Here is a 17,903-nt window from a genome sequence, read left to right as displayed (position 1 = left end):
AACAAAGTAACATTTTAATAAAGTATATTCTTTTTTTTTAAATCAGGTAAATATTACTTTATCAATCTATATGATTTTTAAGAAGGGGGAAAGAATCAGTGTCTTCATTACCTGGGAATTCAAATTGCCAACATAGACTGTTCTCCTGATTTCATCAATTTTGGAAGGATCCACATTTCCCATAAGTGGTGGCTGTGGTATCTCTCCAAGTGTTGCAATATTGGGGTCTAGTGCTGCTGCTGGTATAGCTCCCAAACTGCTAAGGGAAACACCCAGCTATTAAGAAGAAGGGGAAAAAAGCACATTTTTGGTTAGTATCAAAAATTACCATTAACTAATCTTGAAAAGAATTGATCAACTCAACAACAATGGGAAGAAACTAGGGGCTCCTAGCTTTAAGCCAGGGATATGTCTGAATTATTAAGAGGGAGGTCACAGAAGTTTTTAATGTAATTCGAAATGCCACATATTTCTTGACTATCTGGATTATTTTTAATATATTTTACTGATTTTTTACAGAGAGGAAGGGAGTGGGATAGAGAGTTAGAAACATCAATGAGAGATAAACATCGATCAGCTGCCTCCTGCACACCCCCTACTGGGTATGTGCACGCAACCAAGGTACATGCCCTTGGCAGAATCGAACCCGGGACCCTTGAGTCCGCAGGCTAACGCTCTATCCACTGAGCCAAACCGGTTAGGGCGACTATCTGGATGTTTTATCTACTCTTAATCTTAACACTAAAAACACTCAATTCTCATTATTTGCAGTAGTTATGTCCTACTGAATTCTCATTATCTGCAGTAGTTATGTACTATCAAGTTGCCACAAACACTGAACTGTTGAATACTGAATCACTGTTCCTAGGGAAAATAGAAGGCTAGGTTCCTAACAAGTCTCTGGTCATAATATTTTCATCAACCAACACATACCCTTGTTTTATGTTGTGTTTCTGTTTAAAGACACCTTATTTAACATTTATTTTTGATTCATTATCATTGAACTCATAGTCAGAAGCACTATCAACTCATTCCTGAAGGAACCCTAACACATATTTTCTCTGTAAGACATATCACAGCCTTCCAGCCCTTAGAAACACTAGACGGCACTTTAACACTACACTTGGGAGCTTATTAAAATGGTGAAATCATTCACAAAAAGTACAAAATGTGAAAAACATGGCACTAAACAGACCACAACAAGGACTCTTATTTATAGGCATACCCTGGAGATATTGCCGTTTCAATTACAGACCACTGCACCACCACAACAGGGAGAGTTGTAATCTTTTTGCTGGTGCAGGGTATTGCTTTCAATTTGTAAAAAAAAAAAAAAAAAACATGTAAGGACATAAGCACAGTGCAGTAAAATCAGGTACACCTGGCCCTAGCCAGTTTGGCTCAGTGGATAGAGCATCAGCTCGTGGACAGAAGGGTCAAGGGTTCAATTACGGGCAAGGACATGTATCTCAGTTGCAGGCTTGATCCCCAGTCTGGTCAGGGCATGTGTGGGAGGCAACCAATCGGTGTGTCTCTTTCACACCGATGTTTCTCTCACCCTGTCTCTCCCCCTCCCTTCCACTGTCTCTGAAAAACAATGGGAAAATATCCTCAGGTGAGGATTAACAAAACAAAGCAAAACAAAAAAGAGGTACACTTGAACAGCATTAAATCTAAAAAAAGAGCACTCCTCTGTTTGACTTCATCTGGGAATGTACATATCAAAAACTCAAATTTATCATGATTCTGTGTGTGTCGATGAATGACTGCAAAAGCACAAGTACTGATTTTGAGTCTTCTAAATTTTAGCTAGTGGGTGAACTTACAAACAATAAGAACTGATTGGATCTTGGGCATTCACCAACACCAACTGTGCACTAGTTAACAATATCATAGCACTTAATTTTTCCTGGGTTATTAATCGTCATATCAACCCTAAGAGACCATTATTATTACTATTATCACAGATAAGAAAGAATGAGAGAAATTAAATAATTTTCCCAAAGATACTCAGCTAACACATGGTTAAAGCAGGGTCCCATCATTTACAGACTAAAATTAAATAACAGGGGCAAAGTTTACCTAAGGAAAATACCCCTAAAATATTAAGCCCTTATTTATACTATTGCAGGAAAAGGACAAAAACCTTTGAGTGATCTTTCATAACACTAGTACACTCAGTTTTTAGTTCAAGCATTAAAGAACATATTTTTAATGTATACTTAAACTAGAAAAGATGGAAATCTCAGAATTTGAAAATGAAAAAGTTTTGCAGAATTAACAAAAAACCCTTTCAAGGACAAAAACACTACCACTTCCATTTCCACTTATACAATTTAAGAAAATTTTGAGCACTGACTACATACGGATATATTATTGCAAAATTACTAAGACTCAACAACCGTTAATAACACTTCTTAAAAGTGAAAATACAAGTTGATGAAAAAAAGTATCACTTATGCTTGTCAAAACAGCCAGCTTGCGATCTTTTAAAAGCATGTCAAATCATGTCTTACCCCTGTCTAAAACTCATCCATGACTTCTCATTACCTTTGAATAAAAATTACTGGTAAATTCCTTTCCATGACCTAAAAAGCCCTAACTATCCCTCCCTTCACTCACTATGCTTCAACCACACTGATTGCAATTCTGTACCTTGAACACACACGTTTTTCAAATCTTAGGGTTTTTAAAAAATCCTCACCGGAGGATATGTTTGTTCATTGATTTTTAGAGAATGGGAGAGAAACATCCATATGAGAAACATCGATTGGCTCCTCCCATACTTGGCCCAAATGTGTATTGAACCCACAACCTATGTGCCCTGACCTGAAATCAAACCCACAACCTTTTGGAGTACGGGATAATGCACCACTCAACTGAGCCACCCAGCCCGGGTCCACCTTAGGGCTTTTCACATAGTGCTCCTTCCTCCTGCCCTGAAAGCTCTTCTCCCCGCTTCTGCCAGATGACTTCTTCCAGTATCAGTTTAATCATCTGCTCCAAGTCAGTTTCCCTGACCTTATTATATGAAGCTTCATTTACTCTCTACCACATGACTGGTTTTTTCCCTTCATAGTATTCTATATAATACAAGGGTAATATGCAAATAGATGGAACGGCAGAACAACTGAACAACTAATCAAAGCGTAATATGCTAATGATATGCTAAGGCTGCTCAACCACTCGCTATGACGTGCACTAACCACCAGGGGGCAGAAAGTCAACTGGTCAACAAGTCACTATGACGTGCACTGACCACCAGGGGGCAGATGCTCCAACAGGTAGGTTAGCTTGCTGCTGGGGTCTGGCTGATCAGGACTGAGCGAGATGGGCCAGACATGCCCTGGAGCCCTCCCGCAGTCCCTCCCTGCCCGATGGTGCACCAGTGGGGCCCCTCAGCCTGGCCTGCACCTTCTTGCAATCTGGGACCCCTCGGGGGATGTCAGAGAGCTGGTTTCAGCCCGATCCCGCAGGCCACTCCCCTTGCGAGGGCACCAGATGCAGGGCTCATGGCTGATGAGCAGGGCTCATGGCTGGCAAGCGCTGCTGCAGCAGTGCGAACCTCTCCCGATTGGGACTGATTGGGCATGAGCCTGAGGCAGGCATAGTGGGGTCAGGATGAGCAGGAGCTGCAGGTGGCATTGGACTGCGGGTTTCGGCCCAATCCCTGCAGGCCATGCAGAGGGACCCCACCTGTGCATGAATTCGTGCATCGAGCCTCTAGTTTATTATAATCTGTGGTATCTTGCTACTAACAGATCTTAGATTTGTTGCTCACCATCACCATTTCAAGTTATCATAAAGTTGTAGAGCCGAAGCCAGTTTGGCTCAGTGGATAGAGTGTCGGCCTGGGGACTGGAAGGTCCTAGGTTCGATTCCGGTCAAGGGCATGTACCTGGGTTGCAGGCACATCCCCAGTAGGAGATGTGCAAGAGGCAGCTGATCAATGTTTCTAACTCTCTATCTCTCTCCCTTCCTCTCTGTAAAAAATCAATAAAATATATTTTTTTTTAAAAAAAAAGTTGTAGAAAATACCTTAATTAAATATTTTCTATATTGTTGAATATAAAGTTTGATTTTGATTTTTAATTAAAATTCAGTGCCTCAGTCACACTAGCCACATTTCAAGGGCCTAACAGCTCGGCTGCTGGTGGCTACCACACCCAATAGTACAGATACAAACAGGCATTGCCATCATGGCAGGAAGTTCTATTGGATGTGCCTGCTCTGTAATATTAAAGTTGCCCTTCTTTAGCTTAATCTACTTTCTAGCCCTGGGCTAAGGAACCTAAATATTTAGTTGCCCTTTGGTCTTTGATGGGTTAAAGATGATCTGGTCTCCAGATGTAACACATTTTGCCTTCTTATTCAGAAACTTTAGCCTCCCTTTTAAATAGAAACCTGATGAACAGTTTCACTGTTATGAAAAAGTTTAAAAGTAAACCTTTCTAATGTCTGGAAAATAAAGTTCTAGGCAGAGGATAAATAAGTACAAAAACCCGAAGGCAGAAATGTACTTGACATGTCTAAGAAATGGCAAAGGTGAAGTAGAGTGAGCCAGGAAAAAAAGTCAGAGAGGTAACCAGGAGCTAAAACACAATGGGCCACCTTTCTATTTTCTAACTGAAATTATTCCTCATAAACTAAGTTCTATAACAACAGATTCTCTACAGATGAATTAAGAAGAAACTATTCTCCCTAAGGGCAACAAATTAAACAATAAAAACTTTATATTGTTGATAAATAAACCCTAATGGTTTTCAAAATAGCAAGAAAATACTTGAGGGTGGCAGGGGGGGTCAAAGGAATTAAAATATACCAAAATGTACCCAAAATAAAATTTCTAGAAAGCTCAATACAAATGATCAACTATTGAATTTAAAAAGCATTTCCCACTACAAATCACAATGAAGATCTCCATCAGAACAATGTCATGTAAAATTAAAAGACCTAAAATTTTGCACTTCAGTTTCAGAACCCACTTTTATAACTTGGACACATTAATTATAATCATAAAACATGAGTTCACTCCCTAAAAATCTAGTACCACAAAGCTAGATAAAACTTTCAATTTAAGGTGAGATTTATATTTTGTCTTGGGTTTGTTTTCGTAGAAAAATGACCCTTTTATAAAAACGTATTTTTTTATTGCTTTCAGAGAGGAAGAAAGGAGAGAGAGAAACATCAATGAGAGGGAATCATTGACTGAGTGCCCTCTGCATGCCCCTCCCTCACTGGGGACCAGGCTCGCAACCTGGGCACGAGCCCCTGATTGGAATAGAACCCAGGACCACTCTTTTAAAATAATTATGACCTGAATCTTTTACATAAAAACCAAGAGTACAGTAACAACAGTATCTTTTTTTAACCCCACTCAGAAATCACAAAGGAGATATTAAATTACTATTATTTCTACAGAATTCATAAAAAAATATTTTGTCATGTTTTTACCTTATTACATTTTCTCAATTAGATAAATCCTTCTCTGAGATATTTTTTCCCATTATCAGGTTGTAAATCAGTTCATATTTTTTAAATAAGTGTAGTACTCATGAATTGGGAAATATTGTTACCTAGATTCTTCAATTCACCATGCTGTCTAAAATGCTGAATTTCAATAACTGATTTGCTAATGAATAATTAACGTAAGTTCTAAATTTAAATGACTCTTCAATTACTTCAGAATTCCAAAGGATAGTTTAAGTACAGTAATTGACAATTGAGGGGGGAAAATTAAGTCGATTTTCGGATCACTCCATTAAAATAAAAAAGATTCAAGATAAAAATTTTCTAAGCTCTTTATTCAACTGGTTAAACAGTTGAACATTCATCCCTTTTAGAAGAAGGTATATAATACTTACTGTAGTCAAGGGATTTGGGGTCGGTATGGGAAGCAAGCCTGCACCAGGCATCAGACTTGTCATGGTTGGAGCAGGAACCAATAAAGAGAGGGCTTTCGATTCCTCTGGGATTTTACCTGCAGAGGCAAGTTTCAAACATTACAGAAAGCAGAAACACCACACAAACTTTACACTATGATTTTACAATTACCCTTGTACTTAAAAAATAATAATAATAAATGAATCTATCTATCAGATCCATATAAAGAAATAAATTACAACTTAAGTCTTTCCTTTTATCCTGCTCTACTAGGAAAAATAAAAGTGAGCAAAATTTCAAAGACTAACAATCTCATTAATGGAATATTATTTTAAAAATTGAATAATGTAGACAATTATTTAACACTTTGAGCTATGGGTCACCTGTACTGGAAACTTAATGTTCATGAACCAAACGATATCAAGCATGGACGCTTTCCCAGGACGGTGTTTTCGCGGTGATCGAAAGTTGTGTTACACATGACAACCGTTCGTGTTGGCTGCATCACTAATAGCACACAGAACATCAGATACAGAAAAGAAGAACATTTTTTAAAGTTTAATCCCCAGAAATGGCAAATAACCAAATTAGTCAAAAAAAAAGAAAAAGAAAAAACAAATATGTGCGAATTGAAATTTGTTCCTTACTGAGTGCCCCTATCCTGTTATTGAAACTACCTACTTGTGATGCAAACAATTTTGATAACCCTTCCAATAAATTCCATTTAATTTCAAGTAGACAGAAAAAAACAAAAACCTACTGCATGAAATCAGCTTCAATTTTTAAAAAAACTTACACCCATTCAGTTAGTAAGTCACCTCCCAACGTCAGGAATGCTCAAAAGAACCCAGGTCCAAAGAATATGCCTTGGGAAACTGCTAAAACTTTTTAGAATAACTAATAAAATAACTTCCCTAATCTCAGGAAACTTTTTAAATCATTGACTTTTAGAACCAATTTATGTATACTTATCTGAAGATAGCTGATCCCTAAACGTGTTGCTTATAAACATCTCCTAATAACACTGAAATAACCTTAGATGCTAAGAAAAAAATTCCTGACTAAAACTAAAAATTTACTCTGACATAAGTCCATCAATTTGTGATATTTAATTACTGAATTCTAATCAATTAATTTTAATAAGGACTTCAACTTCCATGCATTTTTCCTGGTCCTCTCTCTTCCCCCCAAAAAATTTACTTCTAAAAAAGTTGACTACAGTGCCCTAGCCAGTTTTGCTCAGTGGATAGAGCATCGGCCTGAGGACTGAAGGGTGCCAGGTTCAATTCTGGTCAAGGGCACATGCTAGGTTACGGGCTTGTTGATCCCCGGTGGGTGCAGGAGGCAACCAAAAGATGTGGTTTTCTTTCTCTCTCTCTCTGTATCAACCCTTCCTTCCACTCTCTCTAAAAATTAATGAAAAAATATCCTCGGGTGAGGATTAACAACAAAAAAAAGTTGACTACATGTAGCTATTTTGGAAGAACTACTCATAATTTGTTAGCTACACATTTCCATTATGAGTTCAAAAATAATTTAAAACAGTTTATAAATCATGCTAAACTGAAAATAGCACATGGAGTAAATTTTTCAAAAGCACCATGCTAGGTTTTAGTGGTAAAAACTCTTATTTAAAGCAACCAGATATGCAGAGATAAACCTCTAAACAATACTATTTAAACATATCTCTAAATATGAATGGAATTCAAGATGGATTTTAAAACTTGCTTTTAATAATGGTTACACCTTATTTACAGGAAGAAAAAAATTACATTAGCTTTAATAAATGCCTACTTTTTTCTAATCTTTGAAACATCTAAGTCTATATTACTTTAATCTACTAATTTCAAAAACAGCTATTTTATTAGTGTAAATTCTGCATAAGCATAAATTTTTTAACATGCATAAAGATAAATGAAAGGTAGGCCTTACTGAAAATATCAAATAACAGTATTTTATATTTAATAGTTACTAGTATTAATACATATATCTGTATACCCACAAATATACTATACTATTTATATTGCTATTAGGCATGTTTTGTTATAAATAGGAATTATTTTTAAATGTTTGTAAAACCTAAATACATCTTGATAAATCAACTTAGGTCCTACGGTTATAAACTCTGTGCTCTGCTACCCTAATGTTCCAATCTAAAGTCCCAATTTAATATATTATTTGTCAATTAAATAAGCCAAATTATCCATACAAGAGATGTAAAAAGATACACAAACAATAAGAGTATTCAACACAGGCCAAAAGTTGAATACTTAATATTATAAAGCCTTTCACTGTGGGCTTCAAAAAAAAAAAAAAAGCATCTGTAGATTGACTCCCACTGCTTCTCATAGTAGTAAAAAACTATTATAAAGTCTAACTGTAAGCACACTAATTTTTTCTTATCCTAATTATTATTAAAGATACTTAAAGAAAGTTCCATTAGTTAACTTCCAAGACAGAATTTTATCAAACTTACCCTCTAAATACTATCAGCATATAAAAGTATAAAAAAAATGAACATTTAGCATTTTTCCCAAATTATACTCAATGACAACTGAGAGAACAATGTTTCTCACTGTATGACATTAATAGTCCTAAATCTCAGAATCCATTTAGAAGCTAGTAAACTCTGAGTATTTCTCAACAAAAAATTCAAGAAAACAGAGAAACACACACACATAAGTACTTAATAGCTTCTCAAATATCCATTCCCCTCACAGGCAACTAGGTCTTTATAAGGAAATGTTATTTTCTATAATGAATAACTATCATTAAAGTGAAAGTCTCTTTGTGTCCTCTATCCCAGATTGTTATAAGAAATATACTTATTTTCCATGATTCTGTATGGCTAAAATTCTAGCAGGGAGATGCAATCAGTTGATTTTTATAAGACATATACATTTGGGAGAAAAACTGCAAAATGTTGCACTAAGGTCAGAAAATGTTTCTAATAATCGTATCAGTGTTTCAAGAACAAATGTACCTGATCAGTCTATAAACACCAATTAACATTCCCGCTGAGCCTTCTAATACTCACTATACCCTAATTTACTGTGAAACTTTATTTTATCTTAAGATTGAGCTCTGATCATCTCCCCATATATTCTGCAATGCAATGTTATGAATCCTTAATGGAATACCATTTACAAAGAACTGGAAAACCAGCTCACAAGTTAAAGTGAAAGAGATTTAACAAAACAAAAACAAAAAAGGGACAAAATAAAGAAAAAGAAATTAAAGTAAAGTAAAACAATAAAAAACAGAGACAGGGCGTCCATCTTCTGCGGTTCAGACTCCGATCTCATTTCCCCAATGAAGGTTTCACTTGACGGCAGGTTTAGTGGCATGGCAAACAATGCCTAACTCAGGCAAGTGTCAGGCAAGTGTAACAGGTCTGCCTTGGCCAGTCTAGTCATCTAATAATGCACAAATATCACATAGAGAAAACATACAAAACCAAATTAATAGTCAAAATCCATCTACCAGAAAATGTGGACATAAAGTTATGACTGATGATTAGGCTGACAATCTTGTTATGTCTGACCTTTTCTTTTTTTTCTAAGTGTTAACATTTATAAAAATAAATCTGAGATGCACACAACAAAAAGAGGTCATATTTGGACAAGCATAATGAAAGTATATTTATTTTGAAATGGCATGTTTCATTGACAATAGCTAATGCTTAATATGTATGAAACTATTACACATCAAACATTACATATACAGCTTAGAATCTCCTCACAATAATGTCTATTTTTTTTTAAACCCAGCAAATTGAAAGAAACTAAAATTTTTTTCTATGGTTTTCTCATTTCTTTCATAATGTTATTTCTATAACATCAAGGAAAGAATGCAATATGAAATAAATAGAACACTACTTACAGCACCACAGTACATCTCTCTTATAGAACTTACTCCATTGGAACTCCTTCTTTGGTTTATTTCAAATTCACTTTGCTATCTTTTTTTGGTACAATATATATAATACTTTATTACTTTGCTTGCAGTGCATAATCAGATCTTTAAAGGCTCACTATGACATTCTTTAGGTTCTATAAATTTATCTCAGTTGTATTTTATTTAATGAAAAATGTGTGTCTGAATGTTTTCCTACTACCAATTCTTTATAGGTAAGTATTCTAAACCAGCGATCGCCAACCTTTCGGACCCCACGGACCACCAGTGGTCTGCAGACCACCGGTTGGCAACCACTGTTCTAAAACACGTAACTAAATTGAATAAAAATATTTAAATTTTCATGTTCAAAAAGGTGAAACTTTGCCTCAAAATGATATTAAAAATGCATTTATTCATCTCTATCAAATAAAACAAACAAAATAAGAAACCTATACCTGCCCATAACTTTGAACATTTATGATAAATTAGAGCCAGGGTTTCTCAAATACTATATTAAAAGGTTTTATGGGACTACAGTAAGGTTCCAATAAAGCAGCAACTGGTAAAATTCTTCCTTCTAATTCAGTAATGAGCCAACATGATACAATACCTGGTGCTGCTAATGACTCATTTTTATGATATAATTAACATTCCCGTTTAATAAACCTTCTTTCCCCCATGAAAATAAACCTTCTTTCCTGTGAAATTGGTATGAACTTGTTTTGCAGAACTAAACCATTACCAGCTCTTTCCTCACCTGGCTCTCCAATTTTAGGCTCACTACCTCCTTACAGTAGATAAGGACAGAGTTAGCAAATAATTAAATAACTTTAATCCATTTTTATTCTCCCCACCCCACTCTAACCCCAAGGCATAGGAAAAATACTTTCAAATTAATCTGAAAAAATCCAGAATGTTTTATTCTGGGACTTCAAAAATAAAAGAATGATACTTGCAGTATCTGACTAATGTTTCTGACATCTCAGAACAGCATTTTGAAATAAGCATAAAACCTTAAAAGTATGGCAAATTGTTTAGTATACATTATTTTAATGTTGGTCTGGTATTTAAAAGAGGTTTTAAAATATTACATATGAAAGTACATTAAATTGTTTCAGGTAAAATTATTATGTTGCAAAATTACCACCATCCACCAGTAAAAATACGTTTTAAAGACATTTAAATAACCCAATTCTAAAATCCATGTATACATGCCATAGTGCTCTAGATAAAAGTTAATTACACACCAGAACTGTCAAATTCGGCACAGCTTATTATATGAGTGGCTCTGTAAATAGAAGTTACTAAAAAATAAATATTAGTAATAATTTGCTCTTAAAGCAGGTTAAGTCATAAAATTTAACGAATAACTATAAGGCTTCAGCCTTGTTCCCATCTTCAACAACTATTTCTTTGATGAAGGAAATTTACTTGTCATGATTTTTCTTCAGTTACTCCTTCCCCCCCCACAAAAAAAGCCAGAAGAGAAAAGTAAATTCCAGTTGCATAGCAACCTTAAGAGAATATTTTAAAGCTTCAATTACGAATGTTTTCTTATAACCATAAATATCACTTAACCCCAAATTGGCAAAATGTGCACATTTTTTTATTGATGTAATATCACTAATATTGTATACACAGAGGCTACTCATTTACACATTTAAAATAATATCCCCAAACAACCTTTTTTATATATTTTTTTTATTTCTGGAAGCTTTCTTTACAGCTTGTAAATTAACTATAGAAAGCCAAAGTAAACTGGAGAAGCCAAATCATTTATAAAATTGTTTAATGTTTAACTATTTTTTAAACTTACATTAAGAAACAAATTAACCATTTTAATATGTTTTATTAGTAAAAATGCTTTCAATCTCCAAATTTCATTCTCACATACATACACACATGCCAGAGCACTAGCTACTTGCCAATTTCTAAGAAAGTCAAAGGTAATTAATAGACAGAACAGATTAAAATAGAAGAAAACATGTGAAGTACCAACCTTCTGCACAAGGAACAACTATCAGAGCTCTGTCAATAAAAACCGTGTTAGTTAGATGCTGGGCCACGCCAACACTTGATCGGTCACGAAACTTAACATAACATACTTTGGAAGAAAAAGCAAGAGGTGCGTTGCTGCAAGATAAAAAGAAAAACAATTAGACAAACATTTGGCTGGTTCTGTCGTTTTCACTAAAAAATTTTCTGAGAACTTTACAGAATCAAGGCTTACAAAGTTTTATTGCTAAAGATCATTAAGACATGCCAAAACCGGTTTGGCTCAGTGGATAGAGCGTCGGCCTGCGGACTGAAAGGTCCCAGGTTCGATTCCGGTCAAGGGCGTGTGCCTGGGTTGCGGGCACATCCCCAGTAGGAGATGTGCAGGAGGCAGCTGATCGATGTTTCTCTCTCATCGATGTTTCTAATTCTCTATCTCTCTCCTTTCCTCTCTGTAAAAAATCAATAAAATATAAAAAAAAAAAAAAAGATCATTAAGACATCAAATAGCAAAACTTACTCTTTTAATGATGATCTGTCTGCAAAGACTAGTGATAACGAAGCACGCCATTAGCCTTACTTCTAAAAACTTTAAATTTGCCCTAGCTGGTATGGCTCAATGAATAGAGCGTCAGCCTGCAAACTGAAGAGTCGCTGGGTTCGATTCCGGCCACGGGTACATGCCTGGGTTGCAGGCTCGATCCCCGGTAGGGGGCGAGCAGGAGGCAGCCAATCAATGATTCTCTCTCATCATTGATGTTTCTATCTCTCTCTCCCTCTCCCTTCCTCTCTAAAATCAATAAAATAAAAAATAAAAAAAAACTTTAAATTTAAAAACTTGCCCTAACTGGTTTGGCTCAGTGGATAGAGCGTCGGCCTGTGGACTGAAGGGTCCCAGGTTCAATGCTGGTCAAGGGCATGTACCTTGGTTGCGGGCACATCCCCAGTAGGGGGTGTGCAAGAAGCAACTGATCGATGTTTCTCTCTCATCAATGTTTCTAACTCTCTATCCCTCTCCCTTCCTCTCTGTAAAAAAATCAATAAATTTTTTAAAAAGTCTGAAAAAACTTTACATTAAATTATTAATCTGAGCAAAATGTGAAAACAACTACTTAATCCAAAGATGTTGAACCACATAAATACCTTTATAAAATACCTTTATAAAAGCGCCAATCTGCAAGACTTAAAATTTTGTAACTACATCTAAGCCTTCCCTGGCACATTTAAATTTCTAAAAACTTCATTAACAATCTTAGAAACAATGAGATAACATGGAATTAAAGTCTTTTGTATACAGTAGGATACTTCAGGCTAGGCATTGTGATTGTTCAGACAAAAGATTTCACAAACAAAATGTTACATATTACTATATGCAAAAGAGCAAAGACTCTTACAAGTCCTACTAGATTTAGTTCAATCTAGGCAAGCTTATAGTAAAAAGGAAACGGCACAGATTAAAGCATTTTTTTCATAATATGAATCTTATCTTGTTAGTTTGCAAAATACACTATACTCATGGATGATCATTTTATCAACCTGCCCATAATTATGTTTAATTAAAGTGTTTAATTATTATCTTTAACAAGGAAAAAATTACCCCAACAAAATATATACCAGGTGTACCGGTTAATAATGCAGAGTTTTTTCAATAGAGTTACACATGTTGATATACATGTGATTTGATATGTATGCTATTTTGTTGCATTGACAGCAAGCTTCAAAACTTCATAAGGTAAATTTGCTGAGGGTGTTAACATCATAGGTATTTTTACACTTAAAAATGTCAAATTTTGTGCCAAAAAAAGAGTATTTGCGGGAAATTTTAATTCATTATTTTGAAGAAAAGTGCTGCTGAAAGTTATCATATACTTTGAGAAGCTTATGGTGATCATGCTCCATCTCAAGATACTTGTGAACACTGGTTTAAACACTTTAAAAATATGATTTCAATGTGAAAGACAAAGAACGTCCAGGTCAACCAAAAAAGTTTGAAGACCAACAATTACAAGCATTTTGGATGAAGATGCCTGTCAAACTCAAAAACAACTTGCAGAAAGATTAAACATTGCTCAGCAAACAATTTCCGATCATTTACAAGCAGTGGGAAAGATTTTAATGGAAGGAAAATGGGTGCCACATCAACTGAACAAAAGACAAATGGAAAACCACCACAAAGTCATCAGAAAATGTTGCTTCAAGGGCACGAAAGAAAGTCTTTTTTGCATCCAATTGTGGCTGGCGGTGAAAAGTGGACTTATTTTGAGAATCCCAAATGCACAAACTCATGGGTTGATCCAGGTCAACCATCTACATCGCCTGCAAGGCCAAATCGCTTCAGAAAGAAGACAATGCTCTGCGTTTGGTGGCATCAGGAAGGTGTGGTGTATTATGAGCTTCTAAAACCAGGTGAAACCGTGAATACTGATCGCTACTGACAACAAATAATCAATTTGAACCACACTTTGATCATAAAATGACCAGAATGTGCCAGTAGACAAGGCGAAGTAATTTTGCTTTGATAACGCACCATCACACACTTCAAAACCAGTTAAAGACACGTTAAAAGATCTTGCCTGGGAAGCATTAACCCACCCGCCGTATTCACCAGACCTTGCTCCTTCAGATTACCACTTGTTCCAATCGATGGCACACGCACTTTCTGAGCAGCACTTCAAAACGTATGAAGAAGTGGAAAATTGGGTCTCTGAATGGTTTGCCTCAAAACAAGAAAAGTTCTATTGGGACGGTATCCACAAATTACCTGAAAGATGGGGGAAATGTGTAGCTAGTTGCCGGGAGCCGGTCCATGCTTGCTGTTTCAAGGGACCTGGCATATGTGGCATACTGTTCTTAATATGTTTGCTCACCTTCTTGGCACTATGTGTTTTAACCAAGGTCTCCTCTCTGAGAAAGGTTGTTTCCCCAGGTAGGGATTTTCCCCTGAAGTTAGGGAGGGAATAAAACCCCTCAACTAAGTGCCAGGCGGGTAATTAATCACTTTAACTACAAACAATCATGCTTAAGCCACATAATCTTTACTCCCTGGAATGGAGATAAGAAACGCCCTAACCTTTGTAATAGAGATTGATAGGATTGAATCAACTGGTATAAATACAGATGTAACAAGACAGCAAGACACAGAACTAAGAAGACAGAACCAAGAAGACAGAACCCACGCAGAACCTAGAGACAGAAGAACTTCGCTGGAGAGAACATGGCAAAAGATCCTGGACTGAACCTGACTACAGAAATTGGCAAGAGAACCTGACTAGAACCTGGTGACTGAACCTGGCTGGAGAACCTGGACAGAACCTGGCTGGAGAACCTAGCGAGGGAACATGGCTACAGAACCTGGCTGGAGAACCTGGAGAACCTAGCAAGAGAACATGGACACAGAACCTGGCTGGAGATCCTAAGCAGAACCTCTCTGGAGATCCAGACCAGAACTTGGCTGGAGATCCTGGCTGAAGATCCTGGCTAGGCTGCTGATCAACTGAACGCTGTCACCATGTCATTCCTTCTTCGCCGACTCCGTCCACACCTTTGGGGACCCCTGGACCCGCTGGGGTTGGACCCCAGCAGCTAGTGATAGACATTACTTTGAATAAAGCACTTTTGATGTTTCTCTTGAAATTACCGTGTTTTCTTTGATTACAAAATCCGCATTATTACCTGGTACACCTGGTATACCTAGTATATAACATAAATGTACAATACTTTAAAACATGAAGGTTTTTCAGACTCAAAAAGAAGAGATTATTTGAAAATATCAGATATCCCTTGTGCAATAACAGTAATTTAGTTATAAAACAGGTCAAGGACATTTAACATAATCCTAAATCTAGTAAATGGCAAAGATAGAACTTAAAAGTCTAATCATCTAATTCCAAATTTCAAGCAACCTTTACCATTCAGTTAATCAATAATTTTAAAACAATCTTAACATACTATTTAATTGGTAAATATTCATCATTTTTTAAATTTAAAAAGTCTTTCAGATATAGCAACAAATCCATCTTGATACTGGTTAAATATACATATTCATGCTGTTGATCAAAAACTGTGATAGCCCAGCTGGTGTGGCTCAGAGGTTGAGCGTGGATCTATGAACCAAGAGATCACAGTTCAATTCCCGGTCATGGCACATGCCTGGGTTTCGGGCTCGATCCCCAGTGTGGAGTGTGCAGGAAGCAGCCAATCAATGATTCTCTCTCATCACTGATGTTTCCATCTCTTTCCCTCTCTCTTCTTCTCAAATCAATAAAAATATTTTTTAAAATAATATAAAATGTGATAAAACATATTTGCACTTGGAACCTGAAACTATTCATATTATTAACATAACTAGGCTAATTGAAGTTGCAGAAATAAAAATAGAGCTACCTCTTTCTCACCCCACCTAACTTAACTCACTCCTGCCTAACGCCATCCAATTCAGGTTTCAGGCCAGCCGACTCCCAATTCGCCCTCCTCCAGCCCCCAACTCAACAGCTAAGCCAATCACTTCATGTATTTGTCACTGAGGTTAAATACACACATCCACAATTAATTCCTTTACATTACCAAGTCTCCAACTTAGGTCTCTCTTAGCCCTAGACTCCCAGATCCAAGAGCCTGCTGAAATACTACACCTTGATAGTCACTGGGCCTACCCTTATTCAGTCTTAAAACTCATCCTTCTCCTTCCTCACCAGTCCTGCCCATTGTCCTGTACTTCACAACTCAGTTAAAGATACCACATTTCCCAAATCAGAAATCTGGGAGTCACTAATGTGAACACCATTAGCACTATTCACCAAATATTTCCAAATCTGCTTCTGGCTACATGGTAACATTCTATTTCTCTGTTCCTTGAAGTTAAATGTAGCCATGCAAATTGCTTTGGCCAGTTAAACTCAAGCATAACTGCCATGTCACTATTCAGTAGTTTAAGGGCCATTGCTCAGCTCTTTTCTTCTGCCACAGTGATCAACAACATTCAAGAGATGAGTGGCTACCCTAACCGGTTTGGCTCAGTGGATATTGTTTCTCTCTCATCGATGTTTCTAACTCTCTATCTCTCTTCCCTTCCTCTCTGTAAAAACTCAATAAAATATATTTTAAAAAAAAAGAGAGAGATGAGTGGCTGATACATCAGCTTCATCCCAGAAGGAGTGACCACAATGAGTTCCCCACCCTACCAGTTTAGTGTAAGAAATAATCTTTTTTTTTAACTTTTTTTTTATTAATTTCAGAGAGGAAGGGAGAGGGATAGATAGAAACATCAATGATGACAGAGAATCACCGATTAGCTGTCACCTGCACACCCCCCACTGGGGATCAAGCCTGCAGCCCAGGCATGTGCCCTTGGCTGGAACTGAACCCGGGACCCTTCAGTCTGCAGGCTGACGCTCTACCCACTGAGCCAAACTGGCCAGGGTAGTATAATCTATTTTTAATCAAACTCCTGAGATTTGGGGATTGTTTCCCTCCTTGACCTTTCCCTCTTCTTCATACAATTGTTCATTAAATCCTGTGTCGCATTAATTCAGGCTTCATCATTTCTCATCTGTATTACTACAATGACTCCTAACCAATCATACTGCCTACATCTTAACTCCTAATTAATGGTCTTTCACAAAAGCTGCCAGTGATCATTCTAAACCCTAAATTTCATCATGTCACTCCACTGCTTAAATTTCTTCAAAGACACCCTCTGTTCTTGTTTATCATCTAAATGCGCCCAGAAATCCAGGCATAAAATTACTTGTGGTTCCCAGCACACATCCAGAACATCTGGGCCATCTTTGTACATATTGTTCCATTTGTTTATGATGTCTCTGTAACTCCCTTTTTGAATGGTAATTCCACTTTTCTTCAAGGCTCAAGTTTCCTGGAAAGCCTTTTTAAGATATCGAAGTGATTAGATACCCATCTTTATTTTTTTATATATTTTATTGATTTTTTACAGAGAGGAAGGGAGAGGGATAGAGAGTTAGAAACATCGATGAGAGAGAAGCATCGATCAGCTGCCTCCTGCACACTCCCACTGGGGATGTGCCCACAACCAAGGAACATGCCCTTGACCGGAATCGAACCTGGGACCCTTGAGTCCCCAGGCCGATGCTCTATCCAGTGAGCCAAACCGG

At 36.7% G+C, this 17,903-nt stretch overlaps 1 protein-coding gene across 7 annotated transcripts in view; it reads right to left on the bottom strand.

The window, feature by feature from the left end:
* Positions 1–17,903, bottom strand: part of SREK1 (splicing regulatory glutamic acid and lysine rich protein 1) — a 49,406-nt gene that overhangs the window by 26,278 nt on the left and 5,225 nt on the right. For 4 of the 7 annotated variants that reach the window (XM_036310467.1, XM_036310466.1, XM_036310465.1 and 1 more), the window contains exons 2-4: positions 11,780–11,913; positions 5,865–5,980; positions 112–276 (exon numbers count right to left, since the gene is read on the bottom strand). In XM_036310467.1, coding sequence (XP_036166360.1) covers positions 112–276; positions 5,865–5,980; positions 11,780–11,913 — 415 coding nt within the window. Of the gene's footprint in view, positions 1–111; positions 277–5,864; positions 5,981–6,266; positions 6,391–9,150; positions 9,295–11,779; positions 11,914–17,903 lie in introns of those variants that run through there. The other 3 variants (XM_036310468.1, XM_036310471.1, XM_036310472.1) reach the window with 3 other exon arrangements.

Source organism: Myotis myotis, unplaced genomic scaffold, assembly GCF_014108235.1.
Source record: "Myotis myotis isolate mMyoMyo1 unplaced genomic scaffold, mMyoMyo1.p scaffold_m19_p_5, whole genome shotgun sequence".
Lineage (NCBI taxonomy): Eukaryota > Metazoa > Chordata > Mammalia > Chiroptera > Vespertilionidae > Myotis > Myotis myotis.
The sequence above is the reverse complement of the archived record's forward strand: the minus strand, read 5'-3'. Positions and strand labels throughout refer to the sequence as shown.